This window comes from Triturus cristatus, chromosome 1_1 (genome assembly GCF_964204655.1).
Source record: "Triturus cristatus chromosome 1_1, aTriCri1.1, whole genome shotgun sequence".
NCBI classification, from domain to species: domain Eukaryota; kingdom Metazoa; phylum Chordata; class Amphibia; order Caudata; family Salamandridae; genus Triturus; species Triturus cristatus.
The window spans coordinates 519,774,787-519,799,882 of NC_140579.1; the positions used below are offsets into that span (position 1 = coordinate 519,774,787).

Genomic DNA, 25,096 nt, shown 5'->3' on the forward strand with positions numbered 1-25,096 from the left:
GCCGAAAAATAGGCACATGGCCGCTGTTTGTCTCCAAATTGCTGTGTTAAAACTGACAACGCACAACCCTCTCTCTCATGAACATAGAGCGAAAAAGGCTTACTGTAATCAGGAGTACCCAGTACAGGAGCAGAACACAGAGCAGTACGTAAGTCAGTAAAACTCCTTTGACACTCGTCAGTCCAAGGAAGGGGCTGAGGCGTATCTTTCAAAGTGAGTGCCAACAAAGGCTTGGCCAACAGAGAGAAGTTAGGGATCCACTGCCTACAGTAAGAAGTAATACCCAGAAAGGCACGTACCTCCCTTTGTATGGATGGCACAGACATTTGCGTAATCGCCTTAATTCATTCTGGGGTTAATCGTCGTCCCTCCTTTGATAGGAGATGACCCAAATAGGTAACCTCTTGACGGACATATTGTAGTTTGGAAGGTGAAACCTTGTGATTCAGATTAAACAAATGGCGTAACAATGCAACAGTCACATTTTTGCAAATATCTTCTGAATCAGCAGCGATCAACAAGTCATCCATGTATTGTATAAGAGCAGCACCAGACGGCAAATGAAAAGTATCAAGATGACATTGTAAAGCTTGGCTGTAAATGGAAGGACTTTCACAATAGCCCTGAGGTGCGCGCTTAAATCGGAAGCTTCGGCCTCCAAGAGAGAAGCCAAAAATATCCCTACTCTCTTCTGCAATGGGAATACTAAAGAAGGCATTCTTTAGATCGATAACAGAGAACCAAGTCGCTGTGGAAGGTATCATCGTCAACAGAGCAGTGATATCTGGGACGACAGGAAATTGTGGTACAACAATTTTGTTTACCTCCTGAAGATCATTTACGAAACGATATACAGGTGGCTGAGAAGGATCAGTGCGTTTAAGAACAGGAAGAAAAGGACTATTGCATATGTTACCTCTTGTTTCCTCAACCACACCCTTCTAAATCAAATCATGAATGATTTCCAAAAGCGCTTTTTCCCCTTCAGTGGAAATTCTATACTGCGGAATACGCGGCAATTCAACATTAGGCTTGAGAGTGACAACATAAGGTGGAATTTCAAGACAGCCTACATCGTTCGGACCCGTGGCCCAAAGCGTTGCCGGAAGAGAAAGCAATTCAGGTGGAAACTGATCTTTGGACAAATACATTGGAGAAATCAGTTTCTGTCCTAAATTAAGATGTACTCCAAAAGGAGAACAATATATCGTAGCATGCATTCTTTTCAATAGGTCCAAACCCAACAGATTCTCACCGCAACCATTCGTCAACAGAAGTGGAGCTTCCAAATCATAAGGGCCAATTGAAATAGGCAGAGGGCAAGAAACCGGATTACGAACAGGGGAGCCAGAAAATCCTACGGATACATTCGTTAAGCCAGACAAAGGTGCCCCAGGGAGTTTAGAATGAATGATAGAACTTCTCATCGCCCCAGTATCTAGAAGAAATGGCTCTAAAACACCCATTGTAGTGACGTTAACATAAGGTCCATTCTGATCTACTGGAATCGACACAACTCCCTTACTTTGTCCATGGCTGTCCTAGTTAGCATGAAGACTTTCATTTCCGTTTTCAATATAATGGTCTTCATTGTAGTACTGTGTAGACCTAACATTTTGCTGATCAAAGTAATTCATGGAATTGGGAGAAGGAAGAGCACGCTGTTCTTGAGTCAACACACCTCGACCTCTACCTCTGTTTGCTGACTGGAGGCCAGCACGACCTCGTGGAGCAGATAATGCTCCATTGCGCTGTAATAAAATCGGACAATTATTTTTAAAATGACCTTCTTCTCTACAATAGGCACATTGATTAGGTCCTAACAAAGGTCGCGAAATGTATGGCTCAGGTTTTTGATACAACCTCTGAAACTGCGGAGGCTGTTGAAACTGAGGCTGAGCATAGCGAGGAGGAAAAGCTTGTTGCAGGAGAACCTTCGTTTTTAATTCTTTCGTCTTTTTCTCTTGCTTTTCTTTTTCTTCTTTATCTCTGTTTTCATAATATTGTGCAGTAGCCAATATCTGGGCAGAAGAAGAAACAGCCCATGAACCTACTGAATCTTTTAATTTGTGTGACAGCTCGGGAAGCAAATTAAATACGAATTTGTCCACAAATAATCGCTGTCCACCCTCTGTAGCCATATCTTGACCACTGTGATCAATAAATGTCTCCTCGAAACGAGTAAAGAAATCAGAGACACTTTCATCTTTCTTTTGTTTGCATGCCGCTAATTTATCCCAATTAACTCTCAATGCAGGCATCATCGTTTTCATTAATGTAATAATCCTACCAGGGAGTTCTGAAATCAAAGCATCAGGCTTTGCACCACCCACTTGGTCTCTATCTCTGGCACTTATGACATCCCAATTAGCACCTAATTCCTGTGCGTGATTCTCTTTACGAATCTTAGCCCATATTGTCTGTGGAACTACATTTCCCATTAACATATCGATATCAGCTAGGTTCATGATGCAAGCATCAACTGTCTGTGATAATTCTTTATAATAACCCGCAGGGTTTTTACGAGGATCCGGTAGAGTCTGTTTTAGGGCCAAAACTTCAGATCTCTTCCAGGGGACATGTACCCATATACGCTGAAACTGAGCGGGAATAGCTGGATTAGCACCTACTGCTGCAACCTCTTCCTTCCATTCTGGAGGAACCTCTCTCATGGGATAATTTTTCAGTGTCAGTCTAACCGATGGATCAGAATCAAGGAAAGTCTGAGAGGATAATAAATTTCGAAAGGACGTAAGTGTCCTTACAGCATTTTCAACTTTGGAACCCACAATAAGTCCTTTATCAAAGTCAGCCTGAACATCTAACAGACCCTGTGGAACTGAATTTAAATTCACATCCTCCCATTCTTTAATGAGAGTATCACACATTACATCGAAAACGTATCTTTGTGTGGGTGCATTCCATTGTGAGAAGGTAGGCATGATATCGAGTACACTGCATTGGGGACCCTTTTTGATCCATTTTCGTGCGAGAGATTCCAATCTCTCACGTTCTTCCGAATCTGGGAACTGACTACGAGATTGTCTTCGAGCAAAAGCCAGAGATACATTTAAAGCTTCAAAGAAAGGAGATAGAATACCAGTGACAGTGTCCGTGAGTCGCTTACGCATAGACGGAGAATTGGACATAAGAATAGGAGACAAAGTATTAGGCGAGCTTACGGAAGGAGAGCCGATAATTGCAGGAGGTGCAGAAGGCAAAGGAGATCGAAGATCAGGAGATGAGGGCAAAGAAGTCGAAGTTAATGGTAAAACTGGCAAACGCGGTAATGCTGGAGGAGGCAAATGCGGAAAAGCCGGAACAGGCGGAGGTACCGCTGGTGGCTGAACAGGCTGTAACAACTGGGGTGCATTGGCACTTTGTGCATAGGGCGGAGGCAATCTCAATAAGTGAGACATTGTTATATCTTGGTACAGTGTGTTTCTTCCTATTTACTTCTCCATCAGTGGAACACTGAGTGATGATGTCATGTGGAATGTTGATCTGTGAAACACACAGTTGGAGATGGGCAGAGCGCCTTGTTGGCTGCTCCTGGTGGGGCTCTTTAAGGGCTCTTCTCTGGCTCTTCACTGGCTTAACTCTGGCTTTACACTGGCTGTACTACTGATCCTGTAACTAACCTGAATAAATCATCTGAATCATACCTACCAGTGTGGACCTGATTACTACAGACATTAGGGGATCTTCTTCTAAATCTCTCTTGTTTTCGGAAGGGGAAACAGGCAACACCGGATAGCATTTTTCTATCGCCATACGATGCTGTCTCTCTGAGGTTTCCGTCGCATTATCAATTTCATCGTCTTTAAATCGTTGGGCAGCCTGTATAATTGTCATACCCTGTGCTTTTCTATCTCGTTTTGTTTGCTTAATTTCTTTCTGTTTGGCTTCCTTACGCCAAAGGCGGAAAGAGTCAAACATTGCCGGCCAGGCTTTTCTTTTGAATAAGACTGCTTCTAAATTGTCTAACGCATCAGGATCGAAACTACCATTCTCTGGCCATTTTAGAACACCATCTTTCTTTGTGTATCTTGCCCATGCCTCGTTAAAGGCAATGGGGCCAATACCATGTTTTGAATAGAGCTCATATGTGGGAGTTCCAACCGAAGGAATCGGACAAGAGTCCTCAAGCCGGGAATCCCTAGTACAACCAAAGCAACAAAGTTTTCCAAACATAGTCAGACTAGGCATCTCGTGATTTCACCTGACTGTTCACACACTTCAAGGGGGTAAAACTCAGTTTACGCAGCACAAATGCACTTACCCCTCTGCTTCGGCTATTGCAATAGTCAAATCTAAGAACCAGAGGATCAAAGCAACCAAGAAAACAAAATTGTGGGAGCGACCCACCAAATACTTAACTAAGGACAAATTCTCACGCCAACAGAGGCCCGTCTATCGTCTCGCCTTACCATACATCACCGAAGGAAGGGCCAAGGCAGGGCGGCAGTCAGGGCAGCAGTCGTCAGTAGCAGTCAGGAAGGAGTAACCACGCTGCAAAAGACCTTCGGACCACTTTCGACATACAGGGGTCGCTTGACGTGGCTCGCGAATCCTCCGGAATTTTCTTGCGGGGTTCCTCACGACCTTCAGGCAGAACCGGTACCACTGAAGCCGCCCCACGTTGGGTGCCAGTTGAAGAACCAGAACCTTTTGGGCCTGGCGGCGCAGGGTACGCCTTAATCTCCTGGGTTCTCCTGCTCAGCTACACAGAGACACGGGACACTCTGTTAGGCGTTAGAAGATTGGATTTATTAGCTGCAGCTAGTACAGTTATCCCAGAAGTACACAAGGTAGGTTCTCAGGAGACTGCCACTTCACTCCGTGGCGCACAATCTTTTATACCACATAGGTGACATATACATTAACCAAATACACACCCAGAACATATAAGAAAGAGCCAATAAGAAAAGTTGGAAAACAGGGCAGAACCAATAGAAAAGGTTTGAAAATAAAGTGTCAGATGACTCGAAGAAACCTCTCTTTCAACCGTGTTTGTCACCCCTCCCTCAAACTAATTCATTAACAGATTCGTAACTAACTTGCAGGTGGCGAGATACGTTTGTGTGTGTTAGAGGACAGTTGTGAAACAAGAGAATGCTAGCAGAGGACAGTGAAGGCCAGACGATAAGATAAAGTCAGAAAAGAGTAGTGTGAACCAACAGATAGTTGAGACGGGGATTAGAAAAAACAGACAGGGATTAGTTTACTCGGCCAGTCCTAACACCAGCTTTGCAAATAGAGGCAGAAGGGTTATTTCGACAAGAAGCTGCAGAAAAAGCAGAATAGACTTTGTTCGCCGTGCTGCCTGAGTGAAGGCAACACAAAATGGCAGCGGAGCACAAACTGGCGGGTCGATTCGATCACGATCGAAAATCGAATTTTCTCAATACGCATTGTTTATATTTTGCTTGCAGGCTAGACCTCGCGTTTACATTTTAACAAGGCATTGCTTTCCTGTCTCGGACGCTGCTTTTGCATTTTAGACCGCATACTGCTTAATTATGGTAACTTCACCCAGGCACAACTCACAGGTTAAATGTATTTATTTTCTGTGGCTGAGGTTGAGTTTACATTGTAACTAGGTTTTGCTTTCCTGTTCCGGACAGTTGCTGGAGGCCGCTCTGTTCCTCCGTTGTTACCTCTCAGGCTCTGCAGTGCCAGCCATTGGAGGAGGGGGCGGGGTAGGCAGGGTAGAGCCGGGTCCGCTGCTTCTCCTTTGCTCTCGGAGATCCCATTGTGGAAATTTAGCGTGCAAACTGAACATTATCTGCGCCATCTTGCCTCTCCCCAGCGCCACGCACAACGAATGCACGGCCGCCATTTTAGGCACCCCGCTCTCTCCCCGCTCACTCTCGACCGCCAGCGTTTTCCCTTGGCGCTGCAAGCATCCCCCGCGCGCCGGCCACCCCCGCTCTCTCATACAGGCCATAAACCCTCTCCTTCTGCGCGACCCTGCTACGGAACCACTTCCAACCGACAACCCATACATGGTCATGCCTCTCCTTTGATAACCCCCTTCCTCTGCGCCCCATTGTCTGAACTGGTCCCAGGCCATCACCTAGCCCTGCGGATGCAGTTTATTGCCCCTACTGTAAGGGAAACACCCCACATCAAAGGGATTACAGTAGAATCAAAGCCCCTACCCCCTGAGACCCGGCCGGTTGCACACACCCCCGGGAATTAGCGGAATTCCCTGCTGCGCGATAGCCATCTCCCACTGCGGGTAGGGTGGGAACCTCTACTGTAACCATGTGTGGGATCGGATCTGAGCCGGGGCTTCAGGGGATATTTCCCCGCACATCAAGGGAATCTCAAGAATATACTATGTGTAATAAAGCAATAAACCAGTGTATAAGAGACCAGGTCTCAGAGATGCAGCTAGAGCACCTCGTGACGATACCTTGCTGTCTGATCTGATGTGTTCTGCTCCGACGGAATAAAACTTTGTTTCCTGCCTTCCAGTCTCCGGCGCCTGCCTCTTTTATTGGTAAATTATCGAGTAGGTATGAGAGGCGATTACCGCCGGGCAAATACTTGAAAGATTATCGACTGAAACTGCCGCTACCATTTAACAATTGGCGTCCCAAACGTGGGGCCCATCAGCGACACGTGGATCCAGTGGGAGAGGTCCCGACGACAGAGTGAACGACTGCAACGATCGGGAGAGCTCCTGCCCAATAGACCCTCGTCTGGCAGCCGATCATCCGAACTTCACTGGTTCCGAGCAGACCTCTCTCGAGTGATCTACGGTCCTGACTGGGAACCATCAGGAGTGCCGCGGCAAATACGGAGAATAGAGGACGATCGGGCGCTGGAGGCGGAAGACGAGAAACAGTCCACGCGGTCCGGGTAAGGTCGTGAAATACGACAAAAGTGCGAAATAATTGATTGATTGTTTGAATACTAGTATTGCTCATTGATTGTGCTCATTGATTGTTCTCTTTGAGATATTCGCTGTCTACAAACGGGGAGGAGTAGAAATACTCTCTCTCTCTCTCCCTTTGCAGATGGTGAAGGGTAGGTAACGCAGACTTTTGTCCCCGTTGAAACCCGTCGTGCCTATCTTTATCTCCCCATTGATTGATTGATTGATTGTCCGAACACTAGTTGTTCGATATTGGTTCTTTGGAGGTATTCTCTGCTTACAAATAACGAAGAATAGAGATATTCTGTCTAGTCTTTGCAAGCAGTGAAAAGATAGGTAGTGCTGACTTTTGTCCCCGTTGAAACCCGTCATGCCTATCTTCTCCCCACTGATTGGTAGTTGGTTCTGCCCGGACCGCTTATTAGAGGTGAACCATCCGGCTCCACTGGAAGGCACCCCTAATAAGGACATGTTCACTAAATATGGACTAGTCGCCGTAGCTTATAGCAAGCTGTGGCATAAATATACCAAGAAGGACCCCGAAAGTCAGTGGCCACTGATGGGATCCTTCGACGACCGCAAGATAGAAGCGCTAGAAGTAGCTCTGCGTAGCAATAAGACGACGCCTACTATGCTTGACAGTATTGGCATGTGGCGCAAAGAAGCGACGCAACGGAAAAAGAGGGAAGAAGTAAAAGCAGAAAAGGAATTACGAAAGGCAGCTCACCTAGCCGCTAAAAAGTTAGAAGAAGACATAAAGGAGAGAAGGGAAACTAAACTAAGACAGGAGCCCGAAACCTCAGGCCAGTACGCTGTTAGGACCCCTTCTTTGCTCTACCCTGTATTGTCCTCCAAGCAGCAAACGAATGACGAATTACTGTTAGGTCCCCCGACCATTTACATGCCCCCTCCGTATGCACCCTCCCAATCGGTAGTGCAACACCCACAACCCCCGAACACGAACGAAAGCAGTACAGGGGCCTCGGCCCTCACGGCCTCCGCGCCGGCTGAGCCTCTTGTACTGAACCTAACGTCGACTACAACGCTAGACGACCATGAGATGGGAAAGAAAGAGTCCACCAGAATGAATCGGTTAACTAAAGATGAACGAGCAGGAATTGACAAGATAGTAGGGACGCTGGTGGAGCGAAAAGAAAGTGAGGAGTATATAACGGACGTGTATAAATCGTATGCCGACAGCCACAGACGACACTTCGTCGTACGGCTCTGTTATCACACCCTGAATACATATGAGGATAGGTACCACGATAAAGGTCCCGAAGGCTTAGCGGCCCTATATAGGAAGGTAGACATTGGGGAAGAAGGAGAGGGCGATGTAACGAACCTCTTCACTCGTACACTCGAGGTCTACCGACACCTTAAAGAACATGGACAGACCACCAAAACAGAAACCCCCATAGCAACTAAGCCCCAGGGAGGAAGGGCCGATGCCATGATGCCCATTAAAGAAGCTGCCCCCTATTGGGTCCCCCCACGGGGTCAGGGAACGCACGACGACATCAACCACCAAGATGCGAAGGGAAGGGTTGTATATAACTGGGTCTACCAGCCGTGGGACCGGCAAGATATTTTGACCTTTAGAAAGACCCTACCCGACTTGAGAAAGAACCCGACTGCCTTCTACACTGAATTAGGCACAGCCTTAGGCTCAACGATAATGACGTTAGCAGATATCGACTTGTTCTTTGGGCTATGTCTGCCGGCTGATGTGTGGAAACAAATCCGGAAAGTTGACCACGCTGAGCCGTTCGGATATACCTGGGTACAACTCGATACCATAGATAAACAGCGAGAACCTGGACAGAAACCCCCGAAAGCCATCTTAGAGCTCCCAGACAAGATTGTACAAAAGCTGAAGACTTTAATCCCAGAAAGAAAGGTAGACTGGTCGATAGTGACGGCTTGCCGCCAGAAACCCCAGGAGGATGTGTCTGAATACTTCTCCCGATTCGAGACTGTGTTTTCCGATTACAGTGGCCAAGACATGACCACCGCAACCGGACACCACCTCTTTGTCCAGAATTATGTAAAGGGTCTGTCTCAAGAAGTCTCCCAGAAGCTACAGACCAGCGAGAGTAGCTGGGCAGCCTCCAAACCCGCAGCAATTCTCCAGATGGCCCAATACTACGAAAATCAGAAGAACGAGAACGATAGGGCATCAGAGAAGAAGAAAAAGGAATTAAAGGAGAGGGTGATGATAGCACAGTTGCAAGGGGTGACCATAGGAAGGGAACCCCCAAAAGAGAATTACCAACCAACCGCCCCTAGAAAGCTACCCCCTAGAGACCATACACCTACACCCTACAACAGACGGAGAGACTTAGATGGAAATCAATGTGCGTTCTGTAGAGGGTTCGGACACTGGAAATCCCAGTGCCCGGTCCTTCTGGAAATAAACAAGAATAGGGACCCCAGAGACGCAGCATACGACCACAGAAATAGAGGACAGGGACGAGGGCACACGAACAACACCATCAACGACAGGCCAGGCAGACCAAACACCTTTGATCGCCCCCGCCAAAACCAGTGTCAGCAGTCCGACTATGAGAGCACTCATGACTTCGCATAGGACCGCCAGGGGCAAGGGAGGGATCCAGTCGAACTCCGTGTTGACCAGCAAGGTCCTTACGTCACCGTTAAGGTCTTGGGCACAAAATCTCCATTCCTGGTAGATACTGGGGCGACACGTAGTGCGTTATCTAAACGACTGATTCCTAGGGCACCCTTGTCTGGCTCACACGTAACCTCAATAGGCTTTGACGGAACGCCCTCCACTAACCCCTTATCAGCACCAATCTCCTTTGACTTAGAAGATAACACCACTGACACGACCTTTCTGCTCTCCTCCAACACCCCCGATGCTATTATGGGACTTGATTTGCTAAAACATTTTCGAGCCACTATCAGATGCTCTCCAGACGGAGTTCGAGTCATCCTACACGATAACCCAGATCTGTCCAGACCCTGTCACACTCGGCGTATGCTCTCTATAACCGATGCTGATATGTCCCTACTCGACACATTACCTTCACATCTATGGGCTAAAACCGACTCAGATGTAGGGCGCATGGTGATCGACCCGGTACACATAACCGTCCGACCGGACGCAGTGCTCCCAAAGCTTCCACAGTATCGGATATCACCCGAAGGCGAGAGGGCATTGGTGGAAATCATCGAGTCCCTGGTCGAGGCAGGAGTGGTAGAAGAAGTAGTGAGTAATGTTTGCAACAGCCCTATCCTACCCATTGTAAAGAAGCAAGGCGAGGGGGATGAGAAAGCCTACCGTTTCATTGTTGACTTGCGAGAGGTTAACAAAGTAGTCATACCCCAGTACCCCGTAGTCTCAGACATCACCACCATCCTCACCCTGATTCCATCCACCGCCACCATCTTTACTGTTATTGACCTCAAGAACGCATTCTTTTCCATCCCCATCCACCCAGACAGCCGCTACCTGTTCGGCTTCACTTTAAAAGCCCGTTCGTACAGATTCTGCAGGGCACCCCAGGGCTACACTGAGAGTCCCAGTATTTACAGCCAAGCCCTCAAGAGGCAACTGGATGCAGTCCAACTGCCCGATGGAGTGGTATTGATACAGTACGTCGATGACATTCTTTTGGCGGCCGACACCACTCCTCTTGCCGTCACAGCCACCATTCACCTCCTCCGCTTCCTTGCGGAGAACGGTCACAAGGTCTCCAGAAAGAAATTGCAATTCTGCCAGCCCCAGGTAACTTATCTAGGCCACCTACTATCCAAAGACGGGAGGAAACTTACCCCTGACCGAATTCAAACCATCCTAGAAACCCCTGTTCCCAAAACTCAGAAGCAAGTACGATCCCTAGTGGGCCTCACCTCCTTTTGTCGACAGTGGTTGCCAAACTTCAGTCTCACCATAAAGCCTCTGCTTTCCCTGCTGGCTAAGGATGTCCCCTTCCCCCTCCCCTGGACACCCGAATGCCAATCCTCCTTCAAAGAATTACGAGACGCCCTCTGCTCGGCCCCAGTCCTAGGAACCCCAGACTACACTAAACCTTTCTCCCTCTACACCCACGAAAGGGAGGGATGTGCGTTGTCTGTCCTAACCCAGTCCATAGGCCCTAAGCAACGCCCTTGTGCCTACTTCTCTGCCACTCTCGACCCTGTAGCCAGAGCCTTGCCCGCCTGCCTTCGAGCAGTAGCCGCCGCTGCTGTCTCTATCCGACAAAGTGAGGGGATCGTGCTCTCGAACCCCCTCACAGTATTGGTACCCCATGCTGTTGATACCCTCCTGAACCAAACCAAGACTCAACACCTGACTAGCGCACGACTGACTGGGTATGAACTGACTCTGCTTGCACCCCATATCACATTGAAACGATGCACCACTCTGAATCCAGCTACTCTACTACCTCTCCCTGACGCTGACCCCGATGCATCCCCTATACATGACTGCGTGACCCTCACCGACGAACAAACCAAGAGTAGGGTTGACCTCCGGGATACTGCCTTCCCGGACCCTGACGGAGAACTGTGGGTGGATGGCTCATGCATCAAGCTCCCTGATGGCACCACCTCAGCTGCCTATGCAGTCACCACAGCTCGAACAGTTGTTGAGACAGCCCGCATCACACAGCGATCCGCACAGGCGGCTGAACTAATTGCCCTCACACGAGCCTGCATCCTGGCAGCAGGGACAACCACAAACATTTACACAGACAGTCAGTATGCCTTTGGGGTAGTTCACCACTTCGGGCTCTTATGGAAAGAGAGGGGATTCTTGACTTCTCATGGCACACCCATCCTGCATGGAGACCTAGTCTCTGCCCTGACCGAAGCAGTCCTCCTCCCCACACGGTTAGCTGTGATCAAATGCCAGGCACACAAGAAGGTGACAGACATTATAGGTCAGGGAAATGCACTAGCTGACATTACTGCCCGAACCACAGCCGAGAATAGGTCCACGACCCGTATGTACGTGACCAGGTCACAAACTGAGAAATGGAAGGATGCTAGGGAAACGATTAGGGATATCCAACTAGCCAGCACACCACACGAATTAACTGAATGGGCCCGGGTAGGATTGAAGGACGATGACGGTTGTTGGCGAACTAAAGACTCGAACAAATGGCTGCTACCCGACTCATACTTGATCCCCGTGCTGACCATGGCACACTCCCCCGCACACATAGGGTCTGCCCCCATGATCGAACTCATCTCCAAAGTCTGGCACAACGACAGAATACCAGACTCAGCCAAACGTCTGGTCCAACAATGCCTAGTATGCCTCCAACACAACCCTGGGAAAGGAACTGCTGTACCCCGGGGAGGGTTTGGGGTCCCCAATCACCCCTTTGAAGTCCTACAAATGGACTACGTCCAGCTAGAAAGGTGCCAAGGTTTAAAGTATGTGCTTGTCGTTGTATGTGCCTTCAGCAAGTGGGTGGAAGCCTACCCGACCCATGATAACACCGCTATGACTACCGCAAAAGTACTACTGAAGGAATTCTTCCCCCGATACGGCCTTTGTCGAATTTTGTGGAGCGACAATGGCCCCCACTTCGTAGCCGAAGTTATCCAACTCATCTTAAAAGGGTTGGGTGTAAAACAGAAGTTCCATGCGGTCTTCCATCCCCAATCGGCAGGCCTGGTTGAGCGACACAATGCCACATTGAAGCTTAAGATAGCAAAAATAGTCGCCACCACAGGACTAAGATGGCCAGACGCTCTCCCACTAGCATTGCTATCAATGCGTTCCACCCCCACCAAACACCACTTAACCCCCTACGAGGTCGTCTTTGGGCGGCCCATGAACCTTTGGACTGCACCAAAACCATCATCCATCCACGACGTCCCGGACGTCCTCATGTCTGACTATTTGTATAACCTAACTAAGACGTTGTCTGTTATCCACCAGCAGGTGCTGCACACCATTCCCGATGTTTCCAGGGGCCCGGGACACGACATCCAACCCGGCGACTTCGTCTTAGTGCGTAACTTCCAGCGCACCAAGAGTCTGGAGCCCCGGTGGACGGGCCCCCTGCAAGTCCTGATCACCACCCGAACAGCTCTTCGAGTGGAGGGGAAACGCAATTGGCTGCATGCACACCACTGCAAGAAGGTATCACCGACCCTGACAACCACGGACAACATCACCACCCAAGAGGAACTACTGGACAAAGACCGACCATCCCTGAACCGCTGCCCGGATACAGAGACACTTGAGTTGATTGAATATCCCGATCCCACTGTGCCATCCAAAGAAGGGTATAACTTGCGACGAAAGGAGAGAACTTCGGCTAAGCAGACCACAGGCTAAGTGGAAATCTCAGAACGGTAGCCTAGTCACCTAAAAGGCCACCAGGAGAGAAACTAAAACAAAGTCTGTGGTTCTGCCCGCTACCGAGTCTCTTGAAGGTGATGGAAGCGCCCGACATGAAGATGATGGAAGCAACCGGACGTCCGAAGATCCACTACAGAAACCCAAAGACTGACCGAATGCACAGCTTAAAGACTATTGCACTTTTCATTACCCTTCTCTTTTGCCTTCTCCTCGTGGTCACCTTCTGGATCATGGAGGAGAGCACACCCGCTCATAAGACATTACTGACCACCGTTCAACCTACCACCACGAAAGAACATCATCTGATCTCGCTTTCACCCCAACTCCGAGAAAGGCGTAAGGAGTTCTGGAATAACTCTTTTGTGCAGTTGCTCCACCAACACAATCTTGCTACCAACGCCACTAATTGCTGGATCTGTGGACTGCTACCACATGCCACTGGACACTCTATCCCTTTCATCCCTTCACCTTTTTCTGTCCATGGTTCCTGCCTCGCCTGGCTAATCCTCCTGCAAGAAAGCTACAAGGACAATGCCACTTCCGGCAGAACCATGTCACACTTTTACCATGGGTTCTGGCTGAACAAAACTGGAAGAACTTCTGCCCTCTTCTGCCCTCTGAGATCGAACACTTCCTTTCACATGGACATCCCTGCCAAAGAACGAGTTGAAATGCAAGTGTTCAACAATCCAGCCAGACCCACCTTCTCTTACCTCCGGAAACGGACGGCCGCCACCCTAACAGTGGCCCTGTCCGTCATCAACATCACTGGGTCTGTATGCCTCGAAGGCCTGGGGGCACAGCTGGTGGGCCACAGCTCCTGCCTCATCACCCGAACATTGGACTCAGTTGACCCACCCTCCTTTGTTGCCTCCCCGAATATGTACTTCGTCTGTGGTACTAAGGCCTACACCTGGCTTCCGAAAGGTTGGGGAGGCACCTGCTACATCGCCTTTGTCCTTCCTCCGACGTATGTGGCTCCAGCAAACCATCACCGACAGAAACGGGCCAAAGACATTGTGCAGGCCGACTCCACCGGAGCACAGTTCATGGACGCAGTCAAAGGCCTTGTTCCACTCTGGGGTCCGATGGCAAACAGCCGTGCCATCCGCCACTTAACCCAGGCAGTCGAAACGGCAATGAACATTACAGCTGGCGCCCTCGCCAACAACACCGCTGAGCTTCAGGCCGTCCGCCTGGTAGCTCTCCAGAACCGCCTTGTTCTAGACGTGGTTCTGGCAGATCGTGGAGGAGCATGCCGCATCATTGGGTCCAGCTGTTGTACCTACGTACCGGATAACTCACCCTCAGTCTACAAAGCAATTGAACATCTCCACAGACTGTCCGCAGAGGTTCATCAAGAACAAGAAGAATGGTCACTGGGGAGTTGGTTTTGGGACACTATTAAAGGTTGGGGATGGAGGCTGTTTTCATTTATCCTGATACCGATTGTGTTACTATGTGGATGTTGCTTGGGGATTCAGTGTCTGCCACCTTTATGTTCGCTTTTTATGAACTACATCTGCCCTAAGACTTTGGACTTTGAAACTGAGCGGATGAAAGCTCTGAACGAGGTGGAGGTACGGGGTATTATGGGGATAGATCCAAACTAGGCAAGCTGGCGAGACATGTTAAAAGGGAGGACTGTGGAAATTTAGCGTGCAAACTGAACATTATCTGCGCCATCTTGCCTCTCCCCAGCGCCACGCACAACGAATGCACGGCCGCCATTTTAGGCACCCCGCTCTCTCCCCGCTCACTCTCGACCGCCAGCGTTTTCCCTTGGCGCTGCAAGCATCCCCCGCGCGCCGGCCACCCCCGCTCTCTCATACAGGCCATAAACCCTCTCCTTCTGCGCGACCCTGCTACGGAACCACTTCCAACCGACAACCCATACATGGTCATGCCTCTCCTTTGATAACCCCCTTCCTCTGCGCCCCATTGTCTGAACTGGTCCCAGGCCATCACCTAGCCCTGCGGATGCAGTTTATTGCCCCTACTGTAAGGGAAACACCCCACATCAAAGGGATTACAGTAGAATCAAAGCCCCTACCCCCTGAGACCCGGCCGGTTGCACACACCCCCGGGAATTAGCGGAATTCCCTGCTGCGCGATAGCCATCTCCCACTGCGGGTAGGGTGGGAACCTCTACTGTAACCATGTGTGGGATCGGATCTGAGCCGGGGCTTCAGGGGATATTTCCCCGCACATCAAGGGAATCTCAAGAATATACTATGTGTAATAAAGCAATAAACCAGTGTATAAGAGACCAGGTCTCAGAGATGCAGCTAGAGCACCTCGTGACGATACCTTGCTGTCTGATCTGATGTGTTCTGCTCCGACGGAATAAAACTTTGTTTCCTGCCTTCCAGTCTCCGGCGCCTGCCTCTTTTATTGGTAAATTATCGAGTAGGTATGAGAGGCGATTACCGCCGGGCAAATACTTGAAAGATTATCGACTGAAACTGCCGCTACCATTTAACACCATGGGAGTAAAAACAGCTCGTTCTGCTAACCCTTCCCTAAGTTTCCAGAAGTGTGAAAGGCAGACAGGCTCGCTGAGTCATTCTTGGTTACTGAGTGAGTCTGTTCCATTTTTGCAACATTTCTTCCGTGAGCCTGTTTATCCTTAAATGTATGGTGACAAGAGGCTCAGATAAGATTCCTTTTGGTTCCCTTGCTAGGCCACTGCCCAGCCATTGGGGGAGGGGTAGAGCCGGAGCTGCCCTTCATGCCCACACCCTGCACAGCTCGTAAAATACTGCCATGGTTTAACGAGAGAAATAGAAAGAATCTTATCTGAGCCTCTTGTCTCCATACATTTAAGAATAAACGGGCTGACTGGAAGAAATGTTGCAAAAATGAAACAGACTCATTCAGTAACCAAGAAGGACTCAGCGAGCCTGTCTGCCTTTGACACTTCCGGAAAGTTAGGGAAGGATTAGCAGAACGAGCTGCTTTTACCCAGAGCAGTGCATAAAAGTCTGCGCATAAAAAGCAAGTTACATTGCTATATTGTTTAAACAAAGAAGGTTTAAAACAATATTACACTTTGCCATGATTAGAGTTTGAAGCATGATAATACAGAACTATATGCAATTTGAGATTACAATATGAATATGTGACACCCTTCATTTAATTTAATCTGGCCTGAGAGGTCCTGACAGTCTGGGGGAAGGGCGTTCATGTTTTTTGCGGGGGCTCAAGGTTTGTTACACTACTGACCGACACATAAACTTAATACACAAAAAGTTGTGAGCCAGCTCTGATCACTGTGCCTCTCACAGAGCCCCTACATTTGGAAATTAATAACCTGCTAACTGCAGGAACATGAGTTATCCGCAGAGCACTGTCAGGGAAAGCCATAAACAGAAGCTAACATAAAGAAACACTTCTAATCCCATTCAAGAGTGAGAGGATTGAAAGTAGCAATACCATCTCACCTCACATGTAGACATGCCGCCTGCATCACAAGTCAACAGTTACCCAAGCTCTGCAAAAATTACTGGCTCAAGAGGCTACCTCCAGTCTTGCCACAGTTGGTTTCCCTTCAGAAATGGAGCGTGTTAGACCGACTTTGCTGGTCCCTGAACAAGCCTTCAAGGAAGTGTGAGTGCGACGAGGCTGGTGTATTAATTCACCACTTAACTAGTCAGTCTCCTGCCCCTCAGTCCTCACTTAAGACACAACTTGTGACACGTTTGCTATTTTAAGGCTTGTAACAACATCACTTTTGTACATTTAAGTCCATACAGATACTAAAAACAGCAAAACCGCAAGTACTAAAATGCAGAGTACAGTGGGCACGAGCCTTAAACAAAAAAAAAATAGGATTTAGAGGGATAGGGTTTGCAAATTAGCATAGGCAGGGTAATGTAATGTCACAGAGAGGGACATTGCAGGTCTATTATGTCTCTCTTTAATGGCAATGAACCGTGATTCACCTAATATAAGCATGCACATGAGCAATGTATGCCCTCATGTACATAAAGAAGGAAGGCTTAAATGTATTTTGGTCCAACAATGTGGAGGGTTTTAATGAAACATGGAGGAATATGCACACATTAACTTTTATTGGGCAGAGCAAGTTTCCAATGGGAGAAGCTAAAATATTGCAATGCATGATATATAATTAATATAGTCATCTCTGAATGGGACTTACATATCTATGTACTTTTTTTGACTGCATTGCACAGATATTCTACGCAGTAGTCTATTACTATTTTCCTTTTGCATGATAACGTGCATTACAATTAGCTTATAGATGCCACTTCTTCAGCTATTTAATTCACTTATGGGGAGCATTTTCATTTCGGTGCCTGTGCATATTCTCTATCTCAGTGCGACCCCGATAGTTGGCAGCCCACTAGCGATTCCTTTGATATTTACTAAATACCGCGCAGTTGGGGTATACCTCTTACTTGCTACCAAATGGGTGTCTGGACACATAAGGAACTGGAAAAAGGAAATGCGATGTGTTTTCACTAGCATAATTAAGCAAATTGTTGGTGTCTCATCACTTCATTTGTTTCAGCTGTTTATTTTTAATGTGTACATTTTCAATTTTTTTTGTTTGCTAGACTCTCATGCTAGTGTCCAGCAGGACGTTTTTGGCATGTGATGTAACAATAGATGGTGTAGCACCCAGGATAATGTGCTGCATGGCTAAATACGTATATGGTCCCAAAAGCGAGACCTATTGGCACTGCCAATGCTTGTTTATTTTGAGGAGGAGAGTACCGGCACTTCTCAAGAGAAATGCAATACCTTTCATTTGAGAGTACCGGCACTTCTCAGAAACAAGCAGATACTCTGTCACAGAGTACCGGCACCTTTATTTTTCCATTTCAAGCACCAAGTGTAATCCCACTCTCGAGGGGGAGAAGGGTTCAAACTCCCTTCAGGCCGAGTGCACTTCGGACCACAGTCAGCTCTGCTTCGTGTTACAGCCCGATCAATGTGCACGGGAAACAGTGCTTCCCACGGTTCATTTCACAACATTTTTTGGCACTCCAATCATGGCGTCGCTGGCATACAGCGTGTCTGGGTCCAACAAGTGCAAGTGACGGTTCACCCGCGAGAAGATGGGCCTCGCAAGCGTTGCATGATGGGAAGGTGCTCGATGATTTTATACAGCCCAGACAAACGGCTTCATTTCCTGTTTATAAGCATTGGCTTTAGGGTTTCCGGATGTCAAACGCAGTAACCTCCAGCTTGTTTCGAGCACTCAGCAAAGAGTCTGCTCTTCTAATTTAGATGTTCGGTAACTGAATAACCGAGAAACCCATTCCAAAATGACTCTGGCGAGCTTGAGATGGGCAAGACAGATGTGAGTAGTTCCCCCTAATTTATCTTTAGGTGTGGCTGGGGCCCGCTTTAGCTCTTTTTCGAGCTCTTGTGGTGAACAAAAAAGAAACAATAGAGTGGCTTTGGTTCATTTCCCTTTTATCATGTCTTGCTTTGGGTCAGCCCTCTTCAGTCATTGTTGATGAGGTGTCAATGGCGTTACGAATCACCTCTTTACTGGACAGCATCTGTTTCATTGGAGCATTACGTGTACGAGTGCGCTCATAGGGTGCTTTGATTACAATTTAAGGGCCATAAAGCATGGTTGGTTCTTTTGCTGCCTTCTGCTTGCGGGTTTACTTATAAAAAAAAAAAAGCATTGGCATAGCCAATAGGTCTCGCCTTTGGGACCTTATAAGTGTTTAGCCATGCAACAGTTGAAAGTGATCGCGATCAAACATCAAAGCGGCCGTGCGGGCGCGAAAGTGAAAGTAATCACGGTCAAGCGCAGCGCGCGCGCCTGCGTACATGCACTGTAGCTCTAGGCTGGCCTGGTAGCACTTGCCTGGCTTAGTCAAGATCTTTTGATTTGACTAAATGTATGTGTATAATGTATTTCTGAACCACTTTTTAGCCAATGTTTTTTTAAGTTTAACAAGAACCTGGCAGCCTCCCCAACAATGTTTTGCAAAACCCATGAGAAAATGAGCACTGGGAAAGTCAAAAGGCTCGCAGCCAACACCATCTTTGTTGATGCTTATTTGAGTTACTGGACCCTTTACGGGTAGGATATTTTTCCCCCCCAAAAGGCGCTTACCTGTTCTTATAAACGTTTGTTCTCAGCAGCACTGTGGGCACTGCTCTTTCACTGTTTGGTAGCTGCTGACAACACAATAATATATGTGGTTCGTTTGTCTTCTTAACATACTTCTCTTCCCCATTCTCACACCATAAAGTGCAATAAAAAGGAAAGTGAAATGAGTCAGTCAAAGTTCTTCTTTTTACCAACTTAGAAAAAATAGATAAGAGGGACATAAAACACATAAAATCTAGCATGCCTTTCAAGATAGCAAAAAACACCGTTGAAAATTATCACCATCAAAACTTATTTTTCATAGAGAAATTGAAATCTTAAATTACTCCTTAAATATCATCTAGGCATATATTCAATAGACTATTTTCGTAAACATACACAATTAATCAGCAGGTGAGACATTTTCCTATTTCATGCTCATTTTTTGGGCTAGATTTCGAATAGAATAATTTCTGCCTTAGGGCCGATTCATGCCTTTGAAAATAGGTGCAACTTTCGCAAGTGCAAGCTACACCATGATCACGAACTGGTGTAATCACTTCGTTCGAAGTGCTTTAATTACTTAAGTTTGAGTAACTTAAGCATTCGCAAATTTCCTCAATTTGCACTTGTGGGCACCCCAAGAGGTGCCGGGATATGTCAGGGCAGTGGTTAGGGAAATTCCAAACAAATTTCATTCAGATGTGACATTTTTGACAATCCTGAACATTTTGGAGTGCACAAACGTAGGAATTTTACAGCAGTTGTAGGTGGCTGTGTATTAGTGAATCCCATAGACCTCGGTATGTTCCCTAATACTGTCCTCATTTAAGCCTGTTTAGGCAGAGGTTAGTGAATCCCCCAACAGGTTAACTTAGGGTTCGATTCAGAGTTTGTTGGACAGGTTACACCGCACAGACATGATAGAATACTGTATCTGCACGCTATCGTTGGATTTGGGTGGGCGCCATGTTTCCACTGGTGCTGCCCCCAGTGGGTCTGCCAGTGGGAACCTCACTCCGATCACCAAACGAACTTTGAGTGGTCAGACTCTTACCCTCTTTAGAGTGGACAATGAGGTGTACTTTTTCCTTCTCGTTCCATCAGTAAAAGCATTGCAATACTGAAGAGGAAAAAGAAGAACCACCCCCACACCCTGGCAGAAAACTCCCTGGTGTGGGGTTGATTACATACATTGTTTTATAAAAACAAACTCCCACTTTCAAAATCTGTTTTTTATAAAACAAAGAAATTGCTGAGTGGTTGAACGAAACATGATGGCTGCTAGGCAAACTTTGAATGCCTTCAGAGAAGCTGCCATAGCCAGGGTGGCGAGGACCCCTAAATGCGGTCAACTGTATTCGGCCAGGGCAGCAATCTTTGGCTGACGTCTGGCCATGCACCAATCTCTAAATTGAGCCCCTAGTCGTAACTGGAGAGCCTTACATTAAACTTGTTTTAGTAAATCAGGCCCAATATACTTACATCACTGCAGCTCCTTTTTAGACCTGGCTGTACAGCCATCCGTTATCAGACCTCAAACCCGAAAAAGGTACAGATTACACTTTTCCTGAAGCATGTCAATGAGAATGAAATGTGTACAGGGAAGTTAGTTGTCCAGAGGTGTCTGAGCAGTATTTAGACAGTGACATAGAGACCCTCTCCTTTCTTCAAACTGGGCATAATAAGATCACACAGACCAAAATTCCTAGGAAGGGTCAAAAGAGTACCTAGTAAAGAACATGTGGTAGTGTCTGGAAGTGTCTGCTGTATAAATATGCGGTGTTTCAATAAGGGGTTGTCCGAGCTCACGGTCAATACTCCTCTTCCTTCCTGATGTTTGCACCCACATGGACTAAAGCAGCAGCATGGCCAGCAGCCTCAAGCCTGAAAAGGTACGGACTTCACTGTTCCTGAGTAATTACAATGAAAATTAAATGTACATAGAGAAGTGTCCAGCTATTTCTGAACAGTATTTAGTGAGGTGGTACCTGACTGAACTGATAGTGAAGTGATGCCCCACTGCACAGGAATTGTGCTCTTCTTTTCCAAAAGTATTGTAGATTTTCAAACGGACTGGAAGGCTGGATGGTGGTAGTGCACTTTGAGAAGAGATGCTCTTAAGCATGTAAGCCATTGGCTGGAACACAGTAGGTTGCTGCCTGATTGACTAGTGCTGGAATCAAGATCCCTTACCAGGTCGGGCACATTTTGGGCCACCTTCCACCTGTCCAGCCAGCCAGCCGGTAGCATAGGTTTTCAGGAGCATCCAAATTTTCTTAAAGTGGTGCATTTTTTATTTGAATATGGCCAATAGGTTTTCCTTGGTCTAAATGAGCCATACGTTTGACCACCACAGACATAGGGGCGAAGGGCATTCCTGCTTCCACAAGGGTCAGTCTTCCTGCTAACTACAAATGAGGTATCCATATTCCTATGGGAATTTGTAGTGGGTATTTTCTGTCCTCACCTAAGCGTTCTAAGAGTATGACCATTGTATATAAGAGGAGGGCCACCCCATCAGCTCCTTTACTAAAGTTATTAGTTTGGTCCAATAAATCTTCACCCCTGGGCACGTCCAGAAGACATGAGGCAGTGTGCCACTCATCCTGAACCCCCTTCAGCACAGGTCTGAGGCCCCAAACATTGCCTTTGGATAGACTAAGGTAAATTTCCAGCAGTTTAAGACCTTTATATGTATTTTCTTTGTAAAGAGTGCAGATCAATATTCTCTTTGCTAGATGTCCTCCCACTCTTCATCAGATTGGGTACGCTCAAGCTGTTCCTCCCATCTATCATCTCGTTGTTGTGGATTGGTGTTGGATCTATACCCAATGTAGTGTATAAAAGAGATATACTCCAATTTGAACAAGCATGTGATAGGATTGTTTTGATTGGTGTTAATTTCTTTCCTCCTCTGACTTTACCAGTCTCATAGCCTGCACAATGTATAGCCTAGATTAGTTTATAAATGTCTCTAGGATGGATCTGGAGACATTATACACATTCTGTCTTGGATTTTAGCTCTAGGTGGTTAAATAAATCTCCCGATCTCTGGTGGCTGAGCCCGGTTTTGTTCAAGAACTGTGGATCTTTCAGTGCAGGTGAGAAGTCTGGGTTATGGGCGAGAGGAATTATGGGAGGTGGGTTGGTGGTCTCCTTCGTCCATCTAACCAAGCCTTGCCAATGACTTAGGAGTGTAGTCAGTGGGAAGAGGCCTTTTTGGGATTTAGGTCTGTTGCGTCGGGGTAGCCATAGGAAATGATGCAGCAGGACAGAGGAGGCCAACTCTTCGACAGTCAACCATGGTTTCGTCCTGCCAGGTCACATCCACTCCAGCCTTGGGCAGAGCTGTACCACCGCCAATCAACCATCTTGCAGGGGCAGCTCCAAAATACAGGAGTCGAGAGTACTGTGTCTTTTCGATTCACATAGAAACCAACGTTTGTGAGTATGTCTAGAATGGCTGGAAGAACTCTTTGCTGGCTCTCCGTCATCTTCCAAAATGGCTGGGGGAGTCTTCTTTTCTGGCCCCTTCACTTTTCCTTGCTTACTTTCACTATTGGTGGTCTTCTCGAAAAGTGGACCATGATGAGCATGGTAGGTGGCAAGATGAGGGTGGGCACAATCCTTCAAATTGGAGACAAGCCCCAGGGCATCCCCAGAGCGCCAGGAACATTAAAGTCAGGAACACTAAAGACAATACTTGCTCTGGTATTTTTAAACTCAATAGACCGCACAGTTCGAGCTTTTCTATACTTCTTTCGAGGCACTTTTTGTATTCACCATTTTCTCTTTGAAGGTTGATTTCGGACCTAGCTAGCCAATGAGCACTTGTGGCTGATCTCAGTTGTGACCGCATTTTACAAGTGCCGCAGGCCTAGCAGAGGACTTCTTTGTCTGTGAAAACTCAAACCTAACTTGGGTGGGCGATGCTGATCTCATTAACCAGAATACTTGTATATGGGTCCTTATAACGATTTTCTCCAGGAGACTGACCTCTGCACCAATCGTCATTTCCCCTCCATATGAGATTTCAGGTATCAATTTCGCCTTCATTACTGCGGCCAGTGGCTGGAGATTGAGCCCCCAAAGCTATTTTGCTAGCGTTGAGAAGGCGTAGATTAGGGCTTGCTCTATTTCCTTTATCGCCTCCCTTCGGGGTATGAACGAAGCCCTTGAATCCATCATGACACCTAAGTACACGTAAACAGAGATCTCATCAGTTGTATCTCCGCTAAGATGCCATTTGCGTTGATTTCGGATGCAGCGGTATTCATTCAATGAGGTCATGTTCAGCTTCAATGTGTCAGTTTTACTAAGGCAACGTAAAGAAAATAACATATTCCACACATCTTCTTCCATGAGGCAAATAACCAAAAACGGAATCTGCATGCCACAATGTCGTGCATCATACTTAGTACAATTGGAGTTTCCCCTCCTTGCAGTCGATCAATGGAATGCAAACAGACCAGACGAGCATGATGAAGTACAAGAAAAATCCACAATGAAGCTAAGCTAAATTCTATTTTTAAAGCTTGAAAGCACTCTTTGACACACTGTTTCTGGCTAGTATAAATTCTTTTGCTGGTGGGTGGTAGCTGATAGTTGAGTGTTACCATCTTTCCTTGTCCCTCCACAGTGAGTGCTGAAATTCCCACAGAAATGTTGATTCTTCTTATAGGTACTATCTACTCCTGGCTGCTAATGTCTGTTATAAAATGGAAACTAGTTAAACTGTATATTCATTAGGATCTTTGCTGCCACCGCATGATCTCCTTTTGGAGGCAACCAGGACTAAGGAATTACATACAGGGGCAGATAGTTATCCTCCTTAGTTAACCATCTCTAGAGTTCACTGACATCCGACATCAGCAACATAAGGCCTTGCAAGTTTTTAGGAGACCATTTAAAACTTACTATAAACTAAATTTGAGCCAGTGTTTGCTGTTAGCCGACTGCCAGCCCGTATCCTGTGGTGCGGACTCCAACCCCCATAGCTCTACGCACCAGAGGAGGCTCCGACGTACATCCTAAGCGCCAGGAGGCGCATAAGAGGCGGCTGGGGCTCCCGCAGCGCAGGACGCGCGTGTGCTGGCGTGCCCGGGCCAAGGGTGGGCCCATCCACGCCTGTCAGAGCCCGGAAGAGGCTGGGCTGGGCCCCCCTTCTGACACCTGGTCACCTGCACAAGATCATATCTTCCTGCTCCCAGGTACTGTTGCGCATATCCCTGCCTTGGTTATTAATATTAGTATTAACATCGCATTTGTATTATTGAACTTGACCATTGCCCATACACAATTCACGGATCCATCATGAGCAAGCGCAAAGGAGTAGCAGGGACCCTAGGTGCATTCATTGTTAGGGCCGAATCATTGCTGACTCATGAAATTGAAATGACTGAGCGACGACTCTGTTTAGACCCTTGTACACTACAGAGCCATCCGTTACTAGGCATCCCCAACCCGGGTGGCACTCCACAGTTGCGTCTGTCCTCCACGCCCCCAATTTTGTCCCCATATTCCCCCGTGGTAACCCTGGGTGTACCACCCACGTTTACCCCAATGGGCCTAGCATAACTACCAGAGCACGGGTTGCTAAACCCCGAGACGAGAACAAGGGGAGTGTACCACCAGCTAAACGGAAGCGTGGCGTTGTCACCCAAAAACCTAAAGGTACAAAGGGTCTTAGATCTGCCAACCATGCAACTAACCATGTAACAACACTAACCAACTCTGTTAATACACAGACTGATGTCGTTTTTCCATCAATAACGGAAGATACCAT

General features: G+C 47.4%; 1 protein-coding gene and 1 pseudogene across 5 annotated transcripts in view; both read left to right on the forward strand.

The window, feature by feature from the left end:
• Nucleotides 1-25,096, forward strand: part of LOC146870525 (rho GTPase-activating protein 27-like) — a 1,164,614-nt pseudogene that overhangs the window by 709,869 nt on the left and 429,649 nt on the right. The gene's annotated exons all lie outside the window — the stretch shown is intronic.
• Nucleotides 1-25,096, forward strand: part of LOC146870528 (syncytin-2-like) — a 283,792-nt gene that overhangs the window by 105,290 nt on the left and 153,406 nt on the right. Inside the window, exon 2 of one of the 4 annotated variants that reach the window (XM_085643083.1) lies at nucleotides 12,807-15,408. The exons of the other annotated variants lie outside the window; for them this stretch is intronic. Coding sequence (XP_085499209.1) covers nucleotides 13,307-14,842 — 1,536 coding nt within the window. The 5' untranslated portion in view covers nucleotides 12,807-13,306 and the 3' untranslated portion in view covers nucleotides 14,843-15,408. Of the gene's footprint in view, nucleotides 1-12,806; nucleotides 15,409-25,096 lie in introns of those variants that run through there. 4 annotated transcript variants of the gene reach the window in all.